At 40.0% G+C, this 26220-nt stretch overlaps 2 protein-coding genes across 2 annotated transcripts in view; both read left to right on the top strand.

Annotated features, from left to right (window-relative positions):
• The window catches only part of LOC103255951 (regulatory-associated protein of mTOR-like), a 138333-nt gene that overhangs the window by 87127 nt on the left and 24986 nt on the right, over positions 1 to 26220 (top strand). The window lies entirely within an intron of this gene.
• Positions 13902 to 14539, top strand: LOC103255950 (calmodulin-like). Its single transcript, XM_021710371.1, has one exon. It carries the CDS (start codon positions 13965 to 13967, stop codon positions 14412 to 14414), a length of 450 nt encoding a protein of 149 aa, XP_021566046.1. The 5' UTR covers positions 13902 to 13964; the 3' UTR covers positions 14415 to 14539.

Here is a 26220-nt window from a genome sequence, read left to right as displayed (position 1 = left end):
TAATTATTTTTATTAAATATTGAGAAGGTTCAAAACTGTAATTATGAAAGTAGAATTTACTACACAGTGAACCACTAGGTAGCTACCAGCCAGTTCAGAAATGGAACATTCCATGTCCCTTGTGTGCAGTCCTCAATCTCATTCCCTTCTGTCCCCTCCCTTCCCCATGGCAGTTGGTGTAATGAGTTTTGAGTTTATCGTTACTTTGCTTTTCTTTGTAGAACCCTCACATCTGAATCTTGAGACACAATGAGTTTGGGGAGATTTCCATTGATGTGTTTGGGACCATTCTGCATGTGGTCTTTTGTGGGAAACTTTTCTCACTCAGTATTGTACGTGGAAGATTCCTCCCCTGGGCCTGTAGCTGTGGATCTTTCCTCATCCACTGTGTTCTGTCCATAGGGCCTCAGTGCTTTCTGGGCTGATGGGCATTGGGCTGTCCTGTCTTGTTTCTGCTCTAAACTGCACGAGTGTTTCCCTGCTCCCTTCCTCTCCAACACTAGGTGTTATCAGAATTCATTTTTTATTTGTACCAATTCAGTGTGTATGAAAATGACAGACTGTAGTATTACCTGAATTTCCCTGTGACCATTAAGGTTGCACACTCTGTGGTGGCCTTGTCAGCTCCCTTTTCTGTGAAGTGTCCAATCTCCTGTCTGCTTTTCACTTGGTTGAGTTGCCTTTTTCTTATTGATTTGGGGAGTTCTTGATATTCTAGACAGTAACTCTGTCATCTTTATGAATTGTGACTCTCTTCTCTGAATTAATGACCTTTTGTTGATTTTGTTTTTTATTATTTTTTATGGTGTCCCTTGATGGACAGGAATTGTTAATTTTGAGGTCGTCACATTTGTCAAACTTTTCTTTATGGTGTGGACTTTTTGTATTTTATTTAAGAAGACTTATCATTTGTGAAGGTCATTGAAGAATTTTGCTATGTGTTCTCCACAGAGGGTTTTTTAAAAGTTTAAATCCATTATATTTAGGTATTTAATCTATCTGGAACTGATTTTTATATACAGTGTTAGGTAGGAGTCCAAACTCATTTGTTTATAATTGAATATTTACCTATTCCATTACTATTTATTGCCAGTTTTGAACTAAATCAAGTTTCCATGTTCTGTGGGTATGTTCCTGAGCTTTCTGTTCTGTTCTTTGGGCTTCAGGAGTCTAGATTAATAGTGATTCTTGGGTATTTGGGGAGGCAAATGCCCCTTTTACTGTTCTTCAGTGGTGTCTTAGCTATTCTCAGCCCTTTGATCTTTTGTGACTGTATTGAATTAAGATGCCAAGTTCTCTGAAAATACCTTTTGGAATTATGTTACATCAATAGATTAGTGAGGAGAGCAAAAAGCTTTTAGTTGTTGTTTTTTTTCTGGGTATAAGATTTTTATTTTACTTGTCATTTCTCCCTATAATCTACACATATTCATCTCAGTAATTCAATTTTCTTTTTTAAAATTTTGTTTTATTGGCCAGGTGCGGTGGCTCAAGCCTGTAATCCCAGCACTTTGGGGAGCCAAAGCAAGAGGACTGCTCAAGTCCACGGGTTTGAGACCAGCCTGGGCAACATGTTGAGACCTTATCTCTACAATAAATCAAAAAATTTGCTGGGCATGGTAGCGCATGCCTGTAGTTCCATCTTTCGGTTTTATAATTTTCATTCATTTAATACAGGGTCTCACTCTGTCGTCCAGGCTGGAGTGCCATGGCATGATCATAGCTCAGTACAGCCTCAAGCTCCTGGGAGCAACAAATCTTCCCACCTCAGACTCCTAAGTAGCTGGGTCTACAGGCATGCGCCAACATGCCTGGCTAATTTAAAAAATAAAGTTTTAGAGACATAGTCTTGCTGTGATGCCAAGGCTGTGTTTTATAATTTTCTTCATAAAGGTTTTGTATATCATTTGTTGGATTTATTTCTATTTTGATGCCATTATACGTTTATTATAAAGTTATATTTCTAATTTTTAACCGAGGTATATGGAAAGGGAGGTGAAGTTTATACATGTTGTATTTTTAGTCTTGCTAACATCTCTTATTGATTATAAAAATTTATCTGTATGATGTCATCTGCAAATAGTGACAGTTTATTTCTTCCTCTCCATTTGCTGTTCTTGTCTTACTGTGCTGGCCAACACCTCTAATAGGGTGAAGTGATGATTGGGGGCATCTTGTTCTCCTTTGTCATTTCAGAGGGAGAGCTTCCTTTGTTTCCATGTGTGATGTTCCCGATAAGGGTTTTGTAAAACAAGGACAAAAACCTTTATTGGATAAAGAAAGTCTTATTCCTAGTTTTTTTCCCCCAGATTACGAATAGATGTTGATTTTTCTCCACCCATTGTGTGTTTATTAAAATAACCGGGCTGGGCGCAGTGACTCTAGCCTGTAATCCCAGCACTTTGGGAGTCCGAGGCGAGAGGATTGCCTGAGCCCGCAGGTTTGAGACCAGCCTGGGCAACATTGTGAAACCTCGTCTCTACACTACATCAAAAAATTAGTCGGACATGGTAGTGTGTGCCTGTAGTTTTGGCTACTCGGAAGGCTGAGACAGACGGCTCGCTGAGGCCCCAGCAGGTCGATGCTGAGGTGGCCATGAGTGTGCCACTGCACTCAAGCCTAGGCGATGGAGTGAGACTACCACTCAAAAAAAAAAAAAGAAAAAAGATGACCATATGATTTTTTTCCCTTAAGCTGGTGATACTTTGATGTTTTATGACTTTTTCACATTAAGTAACCTTCCACTCTTGCAATAACCTATTTGTCATTATGAATGAACTGTTTCATACATGATTTAATTCAGTTTGCTGCCATTTTGTTTAGTATATTAAATCTGTGTTCATAAGTGAGATTTGCCTGGGATTTTTTTTTTCTTGTTATCATTGACTAATCTGAGTAGTCAATGTAACTGTGAACTTAAAAAATAAGTTGAGGAGTGCTCTTTCTTTTTATATACACTTGAATAGTTTTTGTACAGTTTAAAGTATTTGTGGTTTGAATGCTTCATGGAACTTACAAATAAAGCTGTCTGGGGTAGAATTTTGTTTGTGGAGAGATCTTTGACTACTGATCTAGTTTCTTTCATCCGATTTTTCTGTTTTTTTCTTGAGCAAACTTTGCTAACTTATTTTGTAGGAATTTGTCCATTTCACCTAAGCTTTCAAATGTGTTGACATAAGCTGGCTTACCATATCCCCTTAGTAAATTACCAATATCTTGGATATTTGTTAGTGATGTTTTTTTCCACTCTTGATATTGATTATGTAGGCCTCTCTCTTATTGATTATTCTTACATAATTTATGTACATTTTATCAGTCTTTTCAAAGACCCAACTTTTACCTTTGCTGTTGCTCCAGAGGGTGGAAAGAACAGTAGAATGAATACTTTTATATTTTCCACCTAAGGTCAGCAGTTGACACCTTACTTTTTCCCTGAACCTTTGAAAGATACAGATATCATGACAGTAAGAACAAGGATTGTTTTGATATAACCACAGAACCATCAAAGTGCTCAAGAAATTTAACATTACTTCTATAATGTCATTGACTATAGAGTCTATATTCCTATTTTCCTAACTGCCTTCAAAATGTGCATTAATAAGCATTTTTATTTGTTGATTTTGTTTTGGATCTGGGATCTAATCAGTGTTCATCATGTGTTGCATTTCTTCATGCCTTTTTAATATCCTTGAATATAGATTGATTTCCTTGCCTTTTTAAAAATGACATTGACTTTTTTTAAGTGACATTGACTTTAAGTGACTTTATAAAAAATTATTATCTTCCTTTAGTAAGTTGGTGTAGTTATGAGTCAGTTTTTAAAAAAAATTAATATTCCTTGTTTTTTAGGGCAGTTTTAGTTTTATAGGAAAATTGAATAGAGTCTAGAGAGTTCGAGTATATTCTCTCTCTTCCCCCTCATTTCCTCTATTGCTTTGTTATGTTACCTTGTTACAACTGATGAACAAATATTGCTACATTATAATGAACAATGTTCATAGTTTACATTAGGTTTGCTCTTGGTGTTGTATATTCTATGAGTTTTGCAATGTGCATAATGTCATGCATCCACCATGTAGACTAGTTTCACTGCCCTAAAAATCCTCTGTGCGCCCCTGTATCGCCCCTCCCTTTTACTTTTGTCCTTTCCAGAATGTCTTGTAACTGGAATTATACAGTATGTAGCCATTTCAGCCTGGTTTCTGTCGCTTAGTAATATGCACTTAAGGTTCCTTCGTGTCTTGTTTTATGGCTTGATAACTCATTTATTTTTATCATTGAATAATAGTATAGTGTATGAATGTATTGCAGTTTGTTTATCCATTTTCCTTTTCAAGGACATCTTGATTACTCCCAATTTTTGGCAATTATGAATAAAGCTTTGATAAACATCTGTGTGCAGATTTTTGTATGGACATAAGTTTTCTCTTTTTTTTGAGTTGAATTCTCACTCCTTTGCCCAGACTGGAGTACAATGGCATGCATGCTCACGGCCATTTCAGCATTGACCCTCTGGGCTCCAGCGATCTTCCGTCTCAGCCTTCCGAGTAGCTGGAACTACAGATGCATGCTACCACGCCTGGCTATTTTTTATTTTACTGTAGAGACGAGGTCTTGCCAGGTTGCCTGGGCTGGTCTCGAACCTGCAGCCTCCAGCAATCCACTTGCCTTGGCTCCCAAAGTGCTGGGATTACAGACTGAGCCACCAAAACCAGCCCAGACATAAGTTTTCAACACATTTGGATAAATACCTAGGAGTGTGTTTGCTGAATAATGTGCTAAGAATATGCTTAGCTTTACAAGAAACTGCCAAGCTGTCTTGCAAAGTGTCTGTACCATGTTTGCATTCTCACCACCACTGAATGAGAGTTCCTGTTGCTCTATATCCTCACCAGCATTTGTGATGTCAGGGTTTTAGATTTTAGCCATTGTAATGGGTGTGTAGTGGTATCTTATTGTTCAATTTGCAATTCCTTAATGACATATGATATAGAGCATCTTTTTGTGTGCTTATTTGCCATGTCTTTGTTAGTGAGGTATTTGTTCAACTCTTTTGCTCATTTTGACAATCAAGTTGTTTGCTTTCTTATTGTTAAAAAGAGTTCTTTGTATATTTTAGATACCAATCCTTTATTAGATATGTGTTTTGAAAATATATTCTCCTTGTTTGTGGCTTGTCTTTTTATTTTCTTAACAGTGAACATTGACTTCTTGAGGAATTTGGACCAGTTACCTTCCAGGATGTTCCATATTCTAGTTTAATCTCTTTTCTTTTTCGTGAGTTTATGTCAGACTGAATCAAAAAAGCAAGATCAAACTTTGTGCTGTCCACAATAGATGTATCTTAAATATATAGACATAAGACACTTGAAAATAAAAGAAAGGAAAAAGATATATTATGCCAATACTGGTCATAGAGAGCAGACATGGCTCTATTAATACCCAGAGAAAATAGGCTTCAAGATGAGTATTGCCAGAGATTAAGAAGGACATTTCCTAGCAATCAACAGGCCAATTCATGAGCAAGGCACAACCATCCTGAGTGTGTATGGGCTTAATATCAGAGTTTCAAAATACATACAGCAAAAAGGACAGAATTAAACAGAGAAATAAACAAATCCATAATTCTTAGTTGGAGATTAGAATAGCCTTCTTTTCGTAATTTATTTATTTATTTTTATTTTTATTTTCTTTTGAGTTGGAGTCTCACTCTGTCACCCAGACTGGAGTGTAGTGGCCGCTCCCAACCACCGCAGCCTCAACCCACTGGGCTCTGGCGATCCTTCCACCTCAGCCTTCCGAGTAGCCGGAATTACAGGCTTGCGCTACCACGCCCAGCTGATTTTTGATTTATGGTAGAGATGAGGTCTCGCCAAGTTGCCCAGGCGGGTCTCGAACCCACGGGCTCAGGCAATCCACTCACCTCAGCCTCCCAAAGGCACGGGATTACAGGCTGAGTAAAACTGATACTTAAAATTGATAGTTAAAAACATTCTTACAAAGAAAATTCCAGACATAATATATTTTTCTAGTCCAAAAAAGTCAATATTAATTTAAAAGACCCAAACAATGTTATCATTCACCCTGACTTGATGTTTTGAACTCCACTCAACAACTGCAGAATACACATTCTGAAGTGTATATAGAATGTTCACCATATGCTAGGCCATAAAGATGTCTCAGTAAAATTTGAAGGATTGAAATCATAGAGTATGTTCTCTGACCATGAAATTTGGGGTTATGGGATATCTGGAGATGCCTCCAAATGTTTGGAAATGAGATATTACATGAGTCAAAGAGGAAATCATAAGAGAAAAAAAAAGATACCCTGAAACTAAATGGTAATGCAGATATCAACATGTATAGTCTATAGCTAAAATAATACTTACATGGAAATGTATATCTTATATAAAAAGAGATATTTTACTTTACTTATTTTATTTTATTTTTGTTGGAGTCTCACCCTGTCGCCCAGGCTGGAGTGCAGTGGCATGCTCATGGCCACTGCAGCCTCGACCTGGTGGGCTTAGGCTATCCTTCTGTCTCAGTCTTCCAGCTAGCTGAAACTATAGATGCATGCCACCACACCCAGCTAATTTTTGTGATTTATTGGGAAGACAAGGTCTCACCAAATTACTCAGGCTGGTCTTGAACCCCCCAGGCTCAGGCAGACCTCTCTCCTCGGCCTCCCAAAGTGCTGGCATTATAGGCTGAACCACCATGCCCCACCTAAAAGATATATATTAAAAATATATATTAAAATTAAGATCTAATATTCTACCTTAGGAAAATAGAAAATATTGAGCAAATTAAAGTAGAAGGAAAGAAATAACGAACAGCAGAAATCAGTTAAATAGAGAACAAGCAATAGAGACAACTAACATAGCTAAAATGTGACTCTTTGGAAAGATCAGTAAAGTTGGCTGATCTCTAGCTAGGTAGATCAAGGAAGAAAGAGAGAAGACACAGTTTATCAATATCAGGAATGACAAAGGCGATACCACCACATACCTTATAGACATTAAAAAGGTAAGGAGGGGCTATTATAAATAATTTTATACCAGTAAACTGAATTACTTAACTTCATGGACAGATGTCTTCAAATACAACTTACCAAAACTGACCCAAAATGAAATAGAAAATCTGAATAGCTCTATATCAATAAACAACATTGAATTCCTAGTTAAAAACCTCACCAAAGACGTGTCCAGCATTTAATCCCGGTGAGGCTAGGGACTTTTCCTTTTGTTCACTGCTGATTCCCAGCTCCTAAAATAATATCTGTCACCTTAGCAGGTGTCAATAATTGTCAACCACATGGTGGGCAGTTGAATGGATATTTTTATTTAAATGTCATCTGATCATGAGCTGTAACATACACTCATCCTCTCTCCTTTACTCTTTAATCCTCCTGGTGTGGTTTGTTTTTCTCTATAACTTGCCCCTGCTCATATGTGTGTTGTCTCTCTCTCTCTAGCAAAATGTGAGCTCCATGGTAGCAAGATTTTTGTTTTATCAACTGCTATGTCATGGATACCTAAAACTGAGCATTTTGGAACATATTAAATAGTCAGTTTGTAAAGTTCTGCTAAGGTCATAAAAGTAGCAGAATTATCTCTAGAGCCAAAATCTTTCTTAGTCGTTTTTTTCTTCCACAGTGTTATCCTGTTAGTTTATCCTTTCATAGATTTATTTTTTCATTTCACACGGCATGCCACCAGAGACAAGTGAGCATTTTTCTAGGTCTAGACAACCATAAACTGCGGTAATAGTGTGCAATCCTGTTGCCAAGCCTTTCCAACCTTCAGATATACTCCCTCTAGCAAAGTGAAGCAAGCACTATTATAGATTATTACATTGTGGGTAGAAAAGATAGGATCTAAAAGCATCTAAACATGCTAGTTTTAACTGTATACTTTTCTCATTGTTTAATCACCATTTTTTCTGTTCCTGGTTGTTTTCTCAGCCTTAACAGAAACCAAGGTTCGAGCTTTAAGAAAATCCTGGGCTCAGATTGTCCCCTCCCACTCCTCCTCCTTACTTTCCCCTGTCTGTGTTTCAGGCAATTAGGACTGGCAGCTGTAGCCATTAAGCATTCATATAGCAGAATGTTTATCAGGGGAAAGGATTAATCCACTACTTCCAATTAGCTTTTAGACCCTACCGCCTTTTCTTCTTTATGCAGAAGGAGAAAGGTTTTTCCCACTTGATACATTTCTTCTCTGTTTATAAAGCTTCATTACCACCAGTGGCCGTTTCCCTCCATTTCTGTGCACCCAGGCACGAGGCTCTGAGGCTTTCCTGTCTGTGTAGTGTGTGATGCCTTCTCTGAGTAGGATGAGCCTTTCTCCTGCCCACCTGCCTCTTTTTGACTTACTGAACATAAAGGGAGTTTTATGGGGTTTTACATTTTTGGCTTAGGGTGATTTTTAATTCTGTAGTGATTTTCCTGTGGTGTTTGCAACCTAATCCTTACTCTCTGCCAAAAACATCTTCAAAGACTGTACCTTCTGCCTTGCACAGCATTCTACCCCCTCTGGACATTCAGTGGGGATTTAAAATGGTTCTCATCGTGGGGAACACCGATGGAAAGGAAAGACTTCCATTCTAATTACTACTTGTAAATCTAGGTTAAAAGAAAGGTTGGTCATTGCATTGCATTACACTGTATCAGGATGATATAGAGAAAATATTGGCCTCTTAAGAAAGAGAGGAGTTGTGCTCAGCTCAGCAATAGGAGGTGGTGCCTGTTTGGGCTGAGACTTAAAGAAGAGAACGAAGTCAACACTTCTACATGAGAGGAGGCTAAAGGAGATTGATCTCAGAGGAAATATATGATTTAAAAACCAGCATGGTGTTTGTTGGGAACTGCAAGAAGTCCTCTTCTGTGGAAGCCTGGAGTTCAAATTGGGTATAAAAAGAAAGAAGGTGCTGGCTATGGGGGCACACATTTAGTCCCAGCCACTTGGAGACTAAGGCAGGAGTATCGCTTGAGCCCAGGAGTTTGGGGCTGCAGTGAGCTGTGATTGCCCTCCATCCTGGGCCACAGAGCAAGATCCTGTCTCTTAAAAAAAGAAGAAAGAAAGAAAGAAGTCCAGAGAAGGCTCCAGTTCTAAAGTGTGGAGCATAGAGCACTTCACAAACTGTTAGGTTCGTGGGCCTCCGAAGTAGTCAGGGGAAGGAATGCAGCCACATGGTCGTTAGATAAATCCTTTCGTATTGCTATAGTGCTGTGTGAAGGTTGGATTTAGGTAGAGAAGACTGGCTAGAGAAAGACCAGCTAGAAGACCAATGTATTCAGGAGACAAATGATGGTGCACTGATCAGACCATGGAGTGACCCTCAGGAACTATTTAGGACACACAGAGCTTGAGGTAGAGGGAGCGACTGAGACCTGAAATGTAACCAGGAGAAAGAAGAAAGAAGAAGGAGTTTGTGGGCATTCATCAGAGGTGGTGCGTAAAGTCCTGGGGTCCATGAGTATGGAGTCGTGAGAAGGGGCAACAGAAGTTCTGGTTGGGGAGGAGGTCCCCAATGTACATTAAGTGGAATCTGGGGAGCAGAAGGAGGATTTCAGGAGATAATGATGAGGAGAACCAGGAGGAAATGGCAGGAGGATGCCTTTCAAGCAGAAGAGACTGATCAGCCCCAACGTAGTTGAGAGGGAATTAACATCCATTATTCAAGAATTTCAGTCCTTTAGCAAGAACAACACTTTATTTTCCAAATGAAACAGTCCAGTTTTAAATAAGCAACTCCTCATTTCTGAGAACATTCTAAGTACATCTCCAGAGGACTTGGAACGTGAATCAAAATTCTTAGCCACATAAAATTACATCCTATCAAGGTCAGGTTCTCATAAAGCCCCTTAAGGAAGCATGCCTCCTTTTAACTCACAAACAGGAACTGTGTCACATCTGGATTTATCGCCCCAGCTTTCCTGGCACTGTAGATTTATCTGTGATTGTTCTCAGTGGAAAACAGAGAGTGGCTTAGCAGACTTATCTTCCTTCTAAAGTGTGTTCTCTGAATACTCATCAGCCAGTAGTAGGACTGGCACAGGAATGTTAGGTATGTGGGAAGCAGGACTTGTGAACCAAATGTGATCTCAGCAACTTCAAGAGCATACATCCCAGGTAAACCTCAGTCCTTTGAAATCCTTATAGCTGAAAGTTTATTGATTTTTTGGATACTTCCTTTGCCCTTCCTTTATTATAGTTAAGTAATTATTTATTCCATGAGCAATACTAAATATTATTTAATATAATTTATTATTTTTTATTTCTTAAATGGCATTGCCACTATCAAATAGATGCCTCTTATTTTGGTATAGTATACACTTAATTACTGCTTCTGTTGAAAGATGGATCATAAAGTTCTAAAAAAAGGCACTATTATCAGAAAAATCTATTCATGGTTTTTTTAATTTGAAACAATTTAAAGAATTTTTTTTTTTTTTGAGTTGGAGTCTCATTCTGTCACCCAGGCTGGAGTGTGGTGGCTAGCACGCTCACGGCCACCCTAGTATTGACCTGCTGGACTCAGACGATACTTCTGCCTCAGCCTTCCAAGTAGCCAGAACTACAGGTGTGTGCTACCACGCCTGGTCTATTTTTTTATTTATTGTAGAGATGAGGTCTTGCCAAGTTGCCTGGGCTGGTCTCGAACCTGCAGGCTCAGGCAGTCCACTCACCTCAGCCTCCTAAAGTGCTGGGATTACAGGCTGAGTCACTGAGCCTGGCCAATTTTTTAAAATATTGAGACAGCATCTCACTATATTGCCCAGGCTGGGCTCAAATCCTGGGACCAAGTGATCCTCCCACCCCAGCCTCTTCAATAACTGGGATTACAGATGTGAGCCACTATGCCAGACCACATTTATCATTTGTTAAAATTGTTTCCCTATCCATATATACAATGCAGCAGGGTCCAAGAAAAAAGCTGTTAATTTCATTGTAAACTTGACCTTTCTTTCTGAGAAATTCTACCATTTTTCTTTGCTTATACTAGTAGAAGACATCAACAAAAATTCTATTCTTTGGGAGAAATGCTGGAAAACTTCAGACTTTCTTTATAGGAGCTTAAACTTAAAAAAAAAAAGTTTCCTTGATGCTGAGAGATACAAAACCTCAGACCTCAGCTTAATTGATCTCAGGTGTCCTGCATTTAAAACTGTCTTTATAGAGTCAGAGTTCTCATACCTCAGTGTGTGTCAGCATCGCCTGTGGGACTCATGCTTCTGTAGTCTCAGGTAGAGATCCATAATTTGCCTTTCTTACATGTTCCAAGGAATTGTTGCTGCTGCTGCTGCTGCTGGTCTGGAGTGTCTGCTTTTGAGAACCCCTGGTATAGACAGTGCAGTGTGAGATGCAAACAGGATATTCATTTTCTGGCTTGGGGTCACTTGTGCTGCTTATGCATTAGGAAAGACCATTCCCAGACTCACTTTTTTCCCTCTCTAATTCAACCATCAAGGGAGGAGACAGTCCTAGGTAGATATAAGGCTTCGTGGGAGGCACTGAGGAGGTAGGAGGGCTTTTACCTGGTTTTCAAAGGAATAACAACCAAGTAGATGAGGAGAGGCCAAGGAGTGCAGGGGGCTCTGGTGACAAGAGGTGGTCTCCTCTGACCTGAAGACACTGTTTGAGAGTAGGTGACATAGTTCCAGTTCCCTGTCATCCTAGGGATCAAAGAAGTTGCAGCAGCACAGGCACTACTGTGTAAACTTTTCACATGACTCTGAGTCATTATGGCTCCTAGAGGCTACGAAAGTGGAGCTGGGAAAAGTGTTGGCAGGCTTAGTAACATCCAGCTTGAACAAGGAGGCATGAGAATCAGTCCTTTCCTCTTCGGTGACTGTGCACACCTGGCCTCAGAGATCACTCTTGCTCTTCTTGCTGTGTGTGCATAATTGGGCCTAGGAAAGAAGCAACCCTAGCATCATGTCCTCCCAGCTTCTCCTTGACTGCCAGGGAAGGAGCATCCTTTGGGCTCTTACCTTGGATGGTCAAGTGGGGCTGGGAAGCTGAATCTCTCCAGCAGGTACCTGAACTTATTTTGGTAGTCACTTGTAGACACGAAATGCACTTGGGAAGAGGATTAAATACTTTGGTTAATACACTGGAAAGGTGAATGATGGAGAACACAGCCAACTGTACTTCATTATTTATTTACAGACTTAAGATAGCCAGAAGGAAATTGCTGCTAGAAAGTTAGTGCCAACTGAGAAAGAACAAGTCCCCATTATTATCCAATTTGTTCATATATATATATATATATATATATATATATATATATATATGGTTATTAAGCCAAGGGCAAAAGTTTGCCTGCCTTCCCTATGCCTTGCAGGTTGTGCTGCTGACAGGGAACTTCCTTTGACTTCACAAACACAAGTAATGGGGAGTAAATTCTTTGTTGTATTATATATTTGAAGATGAGGGACTCTTAAGATTTTCTTTTAACTCATGTAAAAATATTTTATTATAAAAATTCATTAATTTTTTTCAAATGATACAGGTAAGTGTAAAATGAACAATAACAATTCTTCCCTTTCCTTCTCTTCTCTCCAAGCCCTTGTTCTATTCCCTAGTGGTAATCTCTACTATTTCTTATTATCTTTTCAGTAACTTTATCAGATAGACTGTTAGATTGACAAATATATTTACAAATAAAAGTTTCTAGATAATATGTAAGTTTTAAATGTAGTGGGATCATGTTCTTATATGTAATGTTCTACAACCTCCTTTTTTGAACTCAATTTACTTGAACATCTTTCTGATTTATTAAATAAATAAATGAATAAATAAATAATAAAGATAGGATCTTGCTCTGTCACCTAGACTGGAGTGCAGTAGTATGGTCATAGCTCACTGCAACTTTGAACTTTGGGCCTCAAGCAGTCCTTCCACCTTAGCTTCCTGAGTAACTGGGCATGCCACCACGTCTGGCTAATTTTATTTTTTGTAGAGACAGGGTCTTGCTATGTTGCCCACACTGGTCTGGAACTCCCAGTCTCAGATGATTCTCATGCTTTGGCCTCCCAAAGTACTGGGATTACAGGCATGAGCCTTTGTGCCAGACCCCTAGTTATTCTTTTTAACATTTACATTCTGTGGGTGTGTTTTAAAAATAGATGCCAAAAATTATTTATTAAGCCCCCACAGTAACTACTTAAATTGTTTCCAAGTGTTTGATTTTGCAAACAGCATTGCAGTAATAATCTTGATGTTTATGTTTAAACACCTTTTTGAGCGCAGCTGTCAAATTGAATTTATGCCTAGAAGTTGAGATCCAGGATCAAAGGCACATATCCTATGAGGACACTTATACTAGTATTTTTTGAGATTTGATGTTTTTCCACCCTCTCAGATACTTGGTATTTTTAACTTCTCCACTTCCTCTGATAGATGAAAAAGGTATTCTTTTTATTGTTTCTTTGCTTGTGAGTCAACCCATTTTATGTTCTTACTGACCATTTGTATTTCTCAAACTTCAAACACCTGTTTATATCTTCTGTCCATTGTTCTTTTGTGGTGGTGGTTCTGTAGATTTTTAATAGATTTATGATGGTTGTTTATGTTCTAGGCAATTATTAACCTTAGTCTGCTCTGTGGATTGCAAATATTTCCCCCATTTTTCATTTAACTTTATTTACTTTTTTCACAATGCAGACCTTTAAAATTATATGTAATTAAGTTTATCAGTATCTTTCCATGTAGATTTTGGGTTTTGTGAAATGCTCAGAGATTTCATCACGCCAAAATTATTTTTTAAATGTTTGCCTGAGCAGTGGTGCTGGGAGGCTCGTGGAAGTGGCGTCGTTACTCACAGTCGGGTGGCGCAGGCGGCGGCGACACAGCGGACAGCGCACACTGCGCCTTGGCTGCAGCAGCGGCAGCCACGGAGGCACCCCTGCCGTCACAGCCCCTGCTCCCTCTGTCCTTCCTCCCTCCGCAGGCACCATGGCTGATCAGCTGACCGAAGAACAGATTGCTGAATTCAAGGAAGCTTTCTTGCTATTCGATAAAGATGGCGACTATACCATCACAACAAAGGACCTGAGGACTGTCATGCGGTCACTGGGTCAGAACCCAACAGAAGCCGAGTTGCAGGACATGATCAAAGAGGTGGATGCTAATGGTAATGGCACCACTGACTTCCCAGAAGTTTTGACTATGATGGCTAGAAAAATGAAAGATACAGACAGTGAAGAGGAAATCCGCGAGGCATTCCGAGTCTCTGACAAGGATGGCAATGGCTACATCAGCGCAGCAGAACTCCGTCACATCATGACAAACTTAGGAGAAAAGCTAACAGATGAAGAAGTAGATGAAATGATCAGAGAAGCAAATATTGATGGAGATGGACAGGTCAACTATGAAGTATTAGTACAGATGATGACTGTAAAATGAAGACCTACTTTCAAGTCCTTTTCCCCCCAGAAGAATCAAATTGAATCTTTTACCTGCCTCTTGCAGTAAAAAAGAAAAAAAAAGAAAAAGTTCATTTATTCATTCTGCAAAACTGAATGTCAAAAGCACCTCAGCCAGGCTCCGTGGCTCAGCCTGTAATCCCGCACTTTGGGAGGCTGAGGTGAGTGGATTGCCTGAGCTGGCGGGTTCGAGACCTGCCTGGGCAACTTGGCGAGACCTCATCTCTACAATAAATTTAAAAAAAATTAGCCGGGCATGGTAGCGTGCACCTGGAGTTCCAGCTACTTGGAAGGCTGAGGCGGAAGGATTGCTGGAGCCCAGCAGGTCGAGGCTGCGGTTGTGGCTGGGAGTGTGCCACTGCACCCCAGTCTGGGTGACAGAGTGAGACTCCGACTCAAAAAAAAAAATAGTACCTCCTGTTCACACACTCAAAATCTGCATGTATTGGTTGGTGGTCCTGTCCCCTCAAGATCAAGCTACACATCAATTTCCAATATAAATACTTGTCCCACCTCAATGATAAGGACCCCTTATGGCTCCATTTGCTGACAATTAACACACTGTCTTGGGCTGGCCAGTTTTTCATGCATGCAGCTTGACGATCGAGCACAGTCGGGCATTTGTAATAAAAATGAAAACCGAAGAAACGATTCAAAACCTACTCCAATGGGTTCTCGCTCAATTTGTTTAGTAGAAATTGTTGTAGCTGGCTTCCTGAAAACAAACATTGAGAATTGGTTTACCTCAGGATGATGTGCAGAAAAATGAATGGAGGCTAAACCTTTGAGACTGGTCCCGCGGGTAAGATGGTCCTCTGGCACTTCTGCGAGCGCTAGCCCACAGTGACAGTGACACATCCTGGTGGGGTGCCCATGTATGTTGGCTTAGCATCTTTCTAGAGTGAAACAGGTGTGAGGCTGTCACTGCTGACACATTTTTAAAACCGTTCCCAAGGGAGCATCTTGGACCCTGTTTTTAAAACCTTCTGACCCCTGACTTGGAGCTGCAGAGTAGGCTGTGGACTTCAGCACAACATCAACATGGCTGCTTGAGAGATGGCAATTTACGTCCATTCCAAGTTGTAAATGCTAGTCTTTTGTTTTTGTTTTTTCAATAAAAATACCATTAACTTAAAAAAAAAGTTTGCCTATAGATTTTCCTAAAAATTATGTTATTATTTTTCACTGTTAAGCATTTTATCCCACATGTAACTACTGTCTAGTTTAACATGAATAGAATTGGACTCGTCTAGACTCTGTCGCCTTCCCTTTCTTCCTGTGGTAGTTAGTGGCTGGAGTTTAGGTTTAGTATCCACAATAATGTCTGTGTCCTTTTGCACCATGGATGTGTAATTTTAGACAATATCGAGTAACCCGTACATCCTTTAAAGCTTCTTATGAATGGCATCACTCTCCATATCTTAACACAGTTTGCCCTTTCCATTCCAAGTTATGTTTGTGAGTGCAGCCATCCTGATTTATACAGCTCTAATTTATTCATTTTCCCTGTTGCAAGGATTTTATGAATACTCAATTCAGAATTCTCTTTGGTGTTTGAGATATGAATTTTCTTGACACAGATATTTCAGATGTGGCATGTTCATGGTGAAGACAGGGTGGTTGGTCACAGACTGTCTAAATGCACTGCATTGTTCTTCATCTCCTGAAACAAGAAGTGATTGTGTCCATGTTGACGGTAGTGACTCATGAGTTAGGTATTTAGATATGTTTTTATTATACTTAATTATATATTATTTTAAAATATTCTTACTACAGTATTCCTGTTATATGTATTACTCTGTGTTCAACTAGAAATAAATATTCAGTAAAAGGAAAGGACATCTTGATCTCCTAGCTCTTCTGTTGTTTCATTGAGAATGATTTCAGCCTGCATTGTGTTACACAGTTTTGAAGATTGGCAAGCACGGATGTGGCCTTGAGGTTTGTCTTACTGGTCTTGCTTTTGCAGAAAGGATCCCATTAGTATTTAATTTGTGCTCATGTGTGTTTGGGTGCAATGTGTACAAAAGGATTATGTAACATATGCAAGCTGTGAACCCTGTTGAGCCTGCACATTCTCAACCTACCGCTAGGACTAATGAATTCTGTCGAAGGGATTTTTTGGTCCATCCACAATCCCGTTTTCCCAACAGACCTTTCCTCTTGAAACTGTAATTGTTATTTTAAAATTTTATTTATTTTTTCTCTTTTTCCTTTAATACCGTAATTACTATTGTTGTACTTTAAAAAAATAATTCTGTCACATACTTTTGTATCAAAATTACATTGTTTAGTTTTGATTGTTTTTAAGATTCATACAAATGTTATCAAATCTAATGCAGCTTACTTTAAAAATTCAACTTACATGTTTTAAAATTGATCTGTGCTCTTGTGCATTGCTTCAGTTAATTCACTGTCAGGTTAATGTTCCACTTGGAAATGTTTGTAATTTACCACTCTTCTGTTGATGGGCTTTTGGGTGGTTTCTAGTTTTATTTCCATTACAATTAATTCTCCTATGAACATTTTTGCACAGGAACTTATGGATCAAAGAAGAGATGGGAGAAAGCACAGAAAGAAGTGCATATGGTCCCTGACAGTGTTAAAGAACCCTCAGTGATCACTGCCGACCACAGAGGTCTTGCTGTGCCAAGAAGGGGCTATCCGTGGGTCATCAGATGACCTAGGTTCAGGCTTCCTGGGAGCCAAGTTCATTTGCTTCATCAGAAGGGCCCCATAACTCTTTGTAGGGTAGTTGAGAGCATGGAAGGAGGAGACTACTTCCAAACACATCACCCAAAAACAGTCAGCTCAGAACCATGGAGTATGTGAATCTGGTGGATTGAGTTGGCATGTTATTTTGAAACCAAGGACATGTTAAGATTTGTGGAATTTTCTTTAAACGTTCCAAAATTTGTGTTTTAAAGCAAATTTTATTCTTTTTTTTTTTTTTGGTTGATGTTAGCCACTACAAATTCCAAAATGAGTTGCATAGTTTTCAGCCTTACAAATGCTAATAAAAATAACAGTATTTTATGTGAGACTCACATTTACGATGATAAGCATCAGTTGCCATCGTGTGCCTTCTGTGTACATGTAAATGGTGTAGAACTTGAATTTGTCTCCACATTTAGCCTTTTCTAATGGCACTATTACTTTACGGTTGGTTTCTGTCATGGTTGGCAAATCTCTAAAATTGTAATTCTCACATATTGGGGACTACCATCCTCAGAACAGTGGTCTTAAGGACTCCCCTCTTTGCATGTAATAGTCATGTTGCTACTACCTTGTCCCATAGTCCACTTGTTTGCATTCCCCAGCTATTCTATAAGCTCCCAAGGTGACAAGAACTTTGTGTTCCTCTTTGTATCTCAGTTCTTAGCACCATGGCTGATCTGTAGTAGAACAAATGATGAGGGATCAACTGGAGGTGGCAACCAGTCAGATGTGGGGCAAAGAAGAAAGAAAGGTGGTGATGTGTATTAATAGAAGTGTATTAATTAAATTTATCAGTGAACATGCATTAGTGGAAATTGGGAGTATAAGAAGGCAGAATGATATTGTAATTATGGGTATAAACCCTGGAATCAGTGAGACAGACCTGAGTGTGGGTCCCTCTGACCTTAATTATCTCTGTGACTCTGAGCAACTAGCTAAAGCTTTCAGATTCTTGGGTTTCTCATTTGTAAAATGGGCATAGTGATAGGGTTGTAATATATAAAGTAATCTATTTAAAGAGCTTAGCATGTTTTTGGTATGTTGAATAGTGCTTTCATCATCATCAGTAAGTTTGGAAGAGGAAATGCTGAGTTTTATTTTTCCTCTGCTTAACAATTTGAATTTTAGGTGTCAAAGGCAGTCAAGTGAAATAACCTACCCTCTGTAGAGGTGGTAGTTGAAGCTGAAGACTTGTGAGACTCCAGTGTTTGGGCAGTCTTTAAAACCAGGGAATTATATTGGCTTTCCTAGGAGAAGATGTGGAATAAGAAGAACAGAACAAACTGCATGATGATAAGCTTTTAAAGAGAGAGTGAAAGAGAAGGGGGTCCCAAGGAAGGAAGCGTTGGAGGAACTTTCTGGGTGGCCAAGGGGAGGGCAGTGCATGTTTGGGGAAAGATGCTGTGTTGAAGTCATGTAGGGACAGGAGTGGAAAAGAGGCCATTGGATATAGTGTTTGAAGATTTGACTGTGTTTTCAGTAATTTCTGGAGAGCAGTTGGGATTGAAACTAGTTTAAATTTTTAAAAACATATTAAAATAATTTTAGAAGTACACATGAGTTGCAGATGCAGTACAGAGCGTTCCTTCACCCAGCTTCTCAGTATCAACACCTTAACATGACCTGGGTACAACAGTCACATCCAGAAAATGAACATTGTTACAGGACTGCTAACCATGAACATTGTTACAGGACTGCTAATCTGCTAATGGCAGATTCCTTGATTTCACAAGCGTTTCCACTGTGACCCTTTTACTGTACTGGCTCCAGCCTAGGACCTCACACTGCCTTGGCTGTCCTATCCCCTAGTTTTCCAAGTCTGGGTTGGCTCCTCAGTCATTCCTTGTCTTTCATGCCCATGATACCTCAGGTGTTTTGTAGAGCATTCTTCAGTTTGGGTTTGTCTGATGTTTTCTCATGATTAGATTGAGACTAGAAGTTTTGGGAAGAATAATAGAAGGATTATTCTCAATGCATAAAATCGGGGGATTATAGAATGGGGATGATTCTTATTACTAGTGATGTCAACTTATATCACTTAGGTTCGGGTGGTGCCTTGTGGGTTTCTCCACTATAAAGTTATTACTTTCTCCCTTGAAATTGGTAAATTGCATGATCAATGTTTATATACCTAACCCTGAATTGTACCCCCCATCTCTATAATAAACAATAATATAAAAAAAAGAAATTGGTAAATATTTTGAGGGAGATACTTTGAAACTATGCAAATATCATGTCTCTCTTTAAACTTTCATCCTCCAGCTTAGCATTCATGGACAGTATTACTGTGATATTCTGATGGTGGTGCTCTGTTTCCCTCATCCCTTCCACAGGTATTCATTGGAATTCTTCCATATAAAAAAGTATTGCTTCTCCCACTGTTTATTTACTTAATTGTTTATATTAATAAATATTTGTTTTATTCTTTGGATTATATAATCCAGTATTACCAATATTTATTTTATTGTTCAAGTTGTTCTAGCTTTGACCACCAACAACTCTTTCAGGTTGGCTCTGATGTCTTTTCCACATGCCCCATCTCTTTTTAACATTTTGTTTTAAGGTATTTGGATTCTCAAATTATCCCCCATATAATTGAGCCCCTTTAGTGGGAGCCCCTTTAGACTGACTTCTGTGTCCTTTTGATATGTCCCTGTCATTTTTGGAATATGCTCTTTCTAGCACTACAAGATGCTTCACGTTCAGATAATATTTTCTCTGTTGCAGCCCTGGAATCAACCATTCCTCCAAAGATCTTTGGTCTTTTTGACTCAGTAGACCCCAACCTTTTGGCATTAGAGACCAGTGTCATGGAAGACAATTTTTCCATGGATGGGAGCAGTAGGGGGAGGGTGGTTTCAGGATGATTCAAGTGCATTGTATTTATTATACACTTTATTTCTATTATTATTGCATTGTAATATATAATGAAATAATTTTACAACTCATCATAATGGAGAATCAATAGAAGCCCTGAGCTTGTTTTCCTACGACTAGATGGTCCTATTTGGGGTAATGGGAGATGGTGACACCTGATGTGAGTTGCTTATGTCCAGTCTTCATAATCTTGTTTTGGTTGCTGTCACTACAGAAAACGCTGCTTCACAAACATAGGATGTTGGAAATGGAAGCAGGCAAGCAGGCTTTTCAGTGCTTTTTGTAGCAGTCTCAGGATATTCTGCCTTGACTTTAATCCAGAATGTATGGAGGTTTGAATTTGTCACAAACATACTTTTAAGGCCACCATCATTTGCAACCTCAAGCAGTTGATCTTCTTCTAGCACGGACAAAGTCGATTCATTTGGCTTATTCACAAGTGGGTCATAGATCTAGTCCTTCTCAGTTTGGGGGTCTTTTGTGGTTGGGAAGTAATAATCAAACTCTTTTGAAAGCTGAGATAGGTGATCATGCACCAGCTGGGAGAAAGCAAGCCCTGGCTCATTCTCTTTCAAAATCTCTGTTAATGTTTGAAACATGTTAAAAATCCCAATTTTCACTTATTGCCCCCATAATTCCAATTTGGTTTTGAATGTAGCCACTTTATCTGCCGACTTGAACACAGTTGTTGTTCCCCCATGAAGTGACAGATTGAATTTGTTGAACAGGTTGAATAATGTCACAGAAGTAAGCACGTTTTTGCGAACCATTTTGTGTCACTCAAATGCCAGTGTGACTGTTTTTCTAAAAGAAATCTCTGGAGTGGTTCTTGTAACTCAGAAACTCTGGCCAGTGATCTACCTTTAGAAAGTCATCTCACTTCTGTATATAAGAGAAGATGTGTGTGCTCTTCGTCCATCTCCTCACAGAACTGTGCAAACATGTAAGTTAAGGGCATGTACTTTTATGTGGTTGATAATTTTAATCACATCCTGCAAAATGTTAAGTCCAGGTGACATTTTTCGACTAGCCAGCATTTCTCTATGGATGACACAGTGCATAGACTGACATTAAGAAGCGAACCCCTTTAACCCAAGTAGTGAAACCAGAAAACCATCTAGTCATGGCAGCCACTCCATCTGTGGATATGCGGACACAAAGTGACCCGTTCAGTTTTTCTGATATGTAATCATTTAAAGACTTGAATAGTTCTGCAGTTGTGGTATTGGTTGGCAACAAAAGTGCACATAATATATCCTCATGCACATCCTCCTGGAAAATATAGCACACAAAAGCAAGCATTTTGCCTTATTGTCAGCATTGGTAGATGCATCTACCTGGATTGTGTATTATGACTCATTAATCCTCTCTAACAGTTGTGCCTCGGTATCCTCTGTGATTTTATCAGTTCATCTAGCTGTGGTGCTAAGCTAGAAAGAGAAACATGTGCCACCTTTTGAACTGCACACTCTTCTAAAAGTTCATGACAAATGTCCTCAGCATCAGGCAAGATCAAGTCTTCACCAATAGTAAAGGGCTTCTTAGCTTTAGTAATGCAGTTAATTACTAAGAATGATGCTCTCCATGCAAACACAGTGATGGCCTTCAATAATTGCTTCTATTTTTCAAGTTCACATTTTTTTTTAAACTTCAAAGGCTTGTCTTTTAATGCAGGGTGCTCAGTCTCCATATGGCGAAGCAGTTTTGAAGGTTTCACGGCTTTGATGGGTAGCCGGTTGCCACATACTATACAAAGTGGGCTTAGAGAATGTGAATTATCTGTTACAGTGAGCCTGTAACTTAAGTAGGACTCTTGGTATTTTCTTTTAAATGCAGTTTTCTTTTTGCTGGCAGTCTTAAAGTCTTCTGCTCTCTCATCATTGGGTCCTTCCCCCTTTTCAAAGAAACTCTCCAGTGACCTTTGTTTTTTGGCTAGGGTTGTCTTGTGGGCTTATCAAAATTGTGACTGATACAAGTGTAAAGAGGCACGAATGGAAGTCATAAATAAAATAATGGTTGGGGCCACATGCAGACTAAAATAAGTGTCAGATTCTGACTTAAAGCCTGCCACCAGATGTGACTGTACTATTGAAGAACATCAACTCACTTGCCACTCACTGATAGGGTTCTGATATGAGTCTACAAGCAATTGATTTCTTATGGTCTCTTTGTAGTCAAATTTCACTGCTAATGTTAATCTGTATTTGCAGCCACTCCCCAGTGCTAGCATCATGGTCTTGGCTCCATCTCAGATCATCAGGCATGAGATTTTCATAAGGAGCACACAACCTAGATTCCTTACATGCTCAAATTACAATAGGGTTCGCGCTCGTGAGAATCTAATGCTGTTGCTGATCTGATGGGAGGTGGAGCTCAGGCAGTAATGAGAGATAGGGAGTGGTTGTAAATACTGATGAGACTTTGCTTGCTCACCCACTGCTCACCTCCTCTTGTGTGGCCCAGTTCCTAACAGGCCATGGACCTGTACCAGTCTGTGGCCTGGGGGTTGAGGACTCCTGTTTTTGAGAGTGGTATTTAGAAGCCAAGATATGGGCTCTACATGTGTGCACTACTACTGGGGTGTTGGTGTTGCTGTACCCTCTCAGTGGACAAAACTAGATCATATATTTATGTGTACTGATCTATGCCACACATATCCACAATTATTTGTATATCTAATAGAGTGATTGGAAGATATGGGTATAGGGATAGAACAGATTACTCTTTCAAGAATTTTGAAGTTATTATTGAATAACTTATTTTTTTTTTTAGTTCTCTCTGTAATGTGATTTTTGCAATAAAAATTTTTTAAAATGTGACGGGAGGAGGCTGTCTGATAGGTGATAACTTTGAAGAAGGAGCAGGCTAAGGAGAGTATTTTGCAGGAGGAGGTAACTTAAGTTTGTAGATAGAAAAGGATTCAGAAAGAGAAAGACTGAAGAAAAAAATAAAGTGTAACTCAATGGAGTAAAAGTATGAGAAATGGCAAGGTATGAGAAAATAAATTCACAGCAGAGGTAGTGTGCAACATGGCACACAGCCTTCTCTGAGACACAGGAGGGAGAGAAGGAAGGATGAATGTAAGTGCAGTGGAGATTGCAGCTGGACCTAAGAGGGCTGGTTCCTGTGGAAGCCTGTCTTCTGTCAAGGCAGAAGCCAGACTGCATCTGGCGGAGAAGGGTGCATGAATGCCGGGGAGAAGAGAGTTAGGAAAGAAGAGACATGGAAATCTATTTCCTTTTCTCACGTTTACCACCTGGCATACTTGATATTTCATTTTTGTTAAGGAAAACCCTGCCATAATGTGATTAGTAGGTGTTAAAAATCTCAGTTTGTATAATTCAGGATTTTTTTTTAATTTTTGAGGTTAATGAAATGAGTTTATCAAGCTTGGGTAAGACCACCTGGAGACTCATGTCTGTCAGCCAATGGCAGTCTTCCTCTGTATCCTAAATATCTACAAAACTACTTGTGGATTCTCCCTTCCTGACACCAGTGATGCCAGGAATTTCCAGGCTAATTACATTTCCATAACCCTCTGATGGGTTGGGGTAGGGAGACCCCTGCCTCTCCCTTTCAGAGGCCATTTGTCTGCCCACTGCCTCCTCTCCTTTCTCTACAATGTCAAAACTCTGCCTAGATCTGAGAAGGGGAAGTGGGAAGGGAAGCCACTCACATTGCCTTTTCAGGTTGGAGCATGGGCGTGATATTACTGTGCTGTTCTACCTGTCTCATCTACCTGAAGGCAAACTTCATGAAGCCAGGGATTCTTCCTACCTTGTCCACTGCTTTCTGGTGGTAATGTCCTGCCACAGACCTCTTGCCCCGACCTTGTTGGGGACAAGCTGCACTCTTCTCTTTGTACCCATCTATTTGGCAGAGCCAGGTGTATAAGGGGTTCTGCATCCTGTTTTCTTCTCTGTGATTTAGAGGGATAAAACTCTTTCACTTAACAAACCAAAACTCAGGATTTCTTTCTGCCAGAAATCCTTGAGATGTGAGAATGTGCAGAGCTCCTCAGGTTACAGGAGCACCAGGTCCTGCCCCACATTCGGGTTGACCCTTTGTGGGATGACACCCTCCGAGTCCTCATGGGTTGGGCATTCCCCTGCAGTAGCTGTCTTTGTGGCTCCCAGTCTGCAATAACAGCCTGATGAAGCAAGTGGATCTTCTCTCCTGATGTTTAATAGAACCTGACAGATAAAGTGGATTGTAATGAATAAATTATCTAAAACCCATTTCTGTTTCTTTGTTTAAAATGAAAACATGGCCTTGAATATGTTTTTTTGAGAGAAAGAAGAGAGGCTTTGATTAGAAATTCTCTGTACTTTCAGTTTTGGGTAGAAGTGAAAGCCATTCCCTGAAAGCTCTTGGGTGTTCCCAGTGGCCTTTACTGTACACGGGAGGCTTTTGAATTCTCTGACTTGTATGGGTTAGTGCAGCCCAGATGACACAGGAATAGTCCATGGGGCAGAAGGAGGCAATTGCATTTTGGATGTTTCTTCTGTTCTCTGCAGCGCTGAGGCTGTTAATTCTGCAGGCTGCCCTTTACAGGTTTGCAGGGCCGTAATTCTGGCCTAGAGCTTGACAAACTACCCAGGATCTTTCTGAGATGGGAAGGAGATCTGCACACTCATGATCTAATAAGGATTAGCTTTCAAAGGTCATTTTCCTCAATGTGGTTTAATAGAGTTGGTTTTATATTCCCTAAAGGATATAGACTTCTGAATTGTTGCAGTCTTACTGAACTTAATACATACAGCTAAAGTTTTCATTGAAACAGTCTCTCCTCCAAGACAGTGGTTCTCAGCTACGGAATTTTTCCCCCAGGGACATTTAGCAATGTCTAGAGACCTTTCTGATTGTCACATCTAGGCAGGGAGTGGGTAAGTGCTTCTGGTGCGTAGTGGGTAGAGCCCAGGATGCTGCAGAACATTGTGCAGTATACAGGACAGCCCCACACAGAGTTACTGGCTCCAACTGTCCTGATTGCTGAGGGGGAGAAACAGTTCAAGGGAAGCAGCCATGGAGGCATCTGATTCTGAGCAGGCTTTCGGGAGCTGTGGCCCTCTATGCAACCATTCTCTGTGGTGGAGCATCTCAATGGGTGTTATAGGCATGAACGTCCTTCTCATAACAAAAAAATCCTTGAAGCTAAGACCACTTGAAACATCCGGGCTCTGTGCCATGCTGTCCCATGAATGAGCTTTAGACAATGGAGATACCCTGGCCTCAAGGGTGCTTGGGCTGTGAGGATTCCTCTTGTAACCCAGGCATTCATTGCTAGCAGGTCATAGAGTTTGGAAGGAAAAATCATTATTGTTCTCCTAATGTATCAGTACTTCATTATTTTAATAAATTATGTTTAATTAACTTTGTGCCTCAGACATTTATAAAATAACTTTTGATTTTGGCAAATGTAAAAAATAGATTTCAGCTCAAAAGGCAAGACCTGAGAACACTGTGCTCAAATATCTTTTATTTTGTGCCTGTCTGCTGCCTTCTGGATCTTGTGGGCTTGTCCTTAGAAGGCCATAAAGATGACAGCAGCCACCTTTTACTGACGGTCACACAGAGGACATCGTTAGGTGGCTATGGACAGGACTGGGTGAGCTGTATTCAGATGTTCCTCGCTGAGCCTAGAACATTAAGGGAGGTAAATAAACAGCACACAGCATTTTCAGTGTAGAAATATGCAATGATTTCCCAGGCTGCTGCCAAAATCTTTTCTCCTTCAGTGTAGGGGGTGACCCTACCCAATTAAAGGGCTCCTTTTGGCCCTCTGTCTCCCATCACAGCTGTGTGAAAGTAGGAAACGGGAGGAAGGGAACTCTCACCATACCCGGGAGACCTGTCGGCGTTGTCCTGTTTGCTCCTGTTTCTGGGGAAAACTTGACAAAGGCAGCATTTGCTGAAACATCTTTACTTTTTCCTTGGAAGCTAATAGATACTACCTGCTCATTACCAACTGTGAAAGGAGTACAAGAATATATTACCGTAAACCTGGAGGTTGCCCTTTTCCTTCCTCCTAACAGTCTTTGTACATTCTGTCTTTTTTTTTTTTTGAGTTGGAGTCTCACTCTGTCGCCCAGACTGGAGTGCAGTGGCCGCTCCCAGCCACCGCAGCCTCGACCTGCTGGGCTCCGGCTATCCTTCCGCCTCAGCCTTCCGAGTAGCCGGAATTACAGGCG

Source organism: Carlito syrichta, unplaced genomic scaffold, assembly GCF_000164805.1.
Source record: "Carlito syrichta isolate Samal-C Ts95f unplaced genomic scaffold, Tarsius_syrichta-2.0.1 Scaffold288757, whole genome shotgun sequence".
NCBI classification, from domain to species: domain Eukaryota; kingdom Metazoa; phylum Chordata; class Mammalia; order Primates; family Tarsiidae; genus Carlito; species Carlito syrichta.
This window is presented reverse-complemented; position numbering and strand designations above follow the sequence as displayed.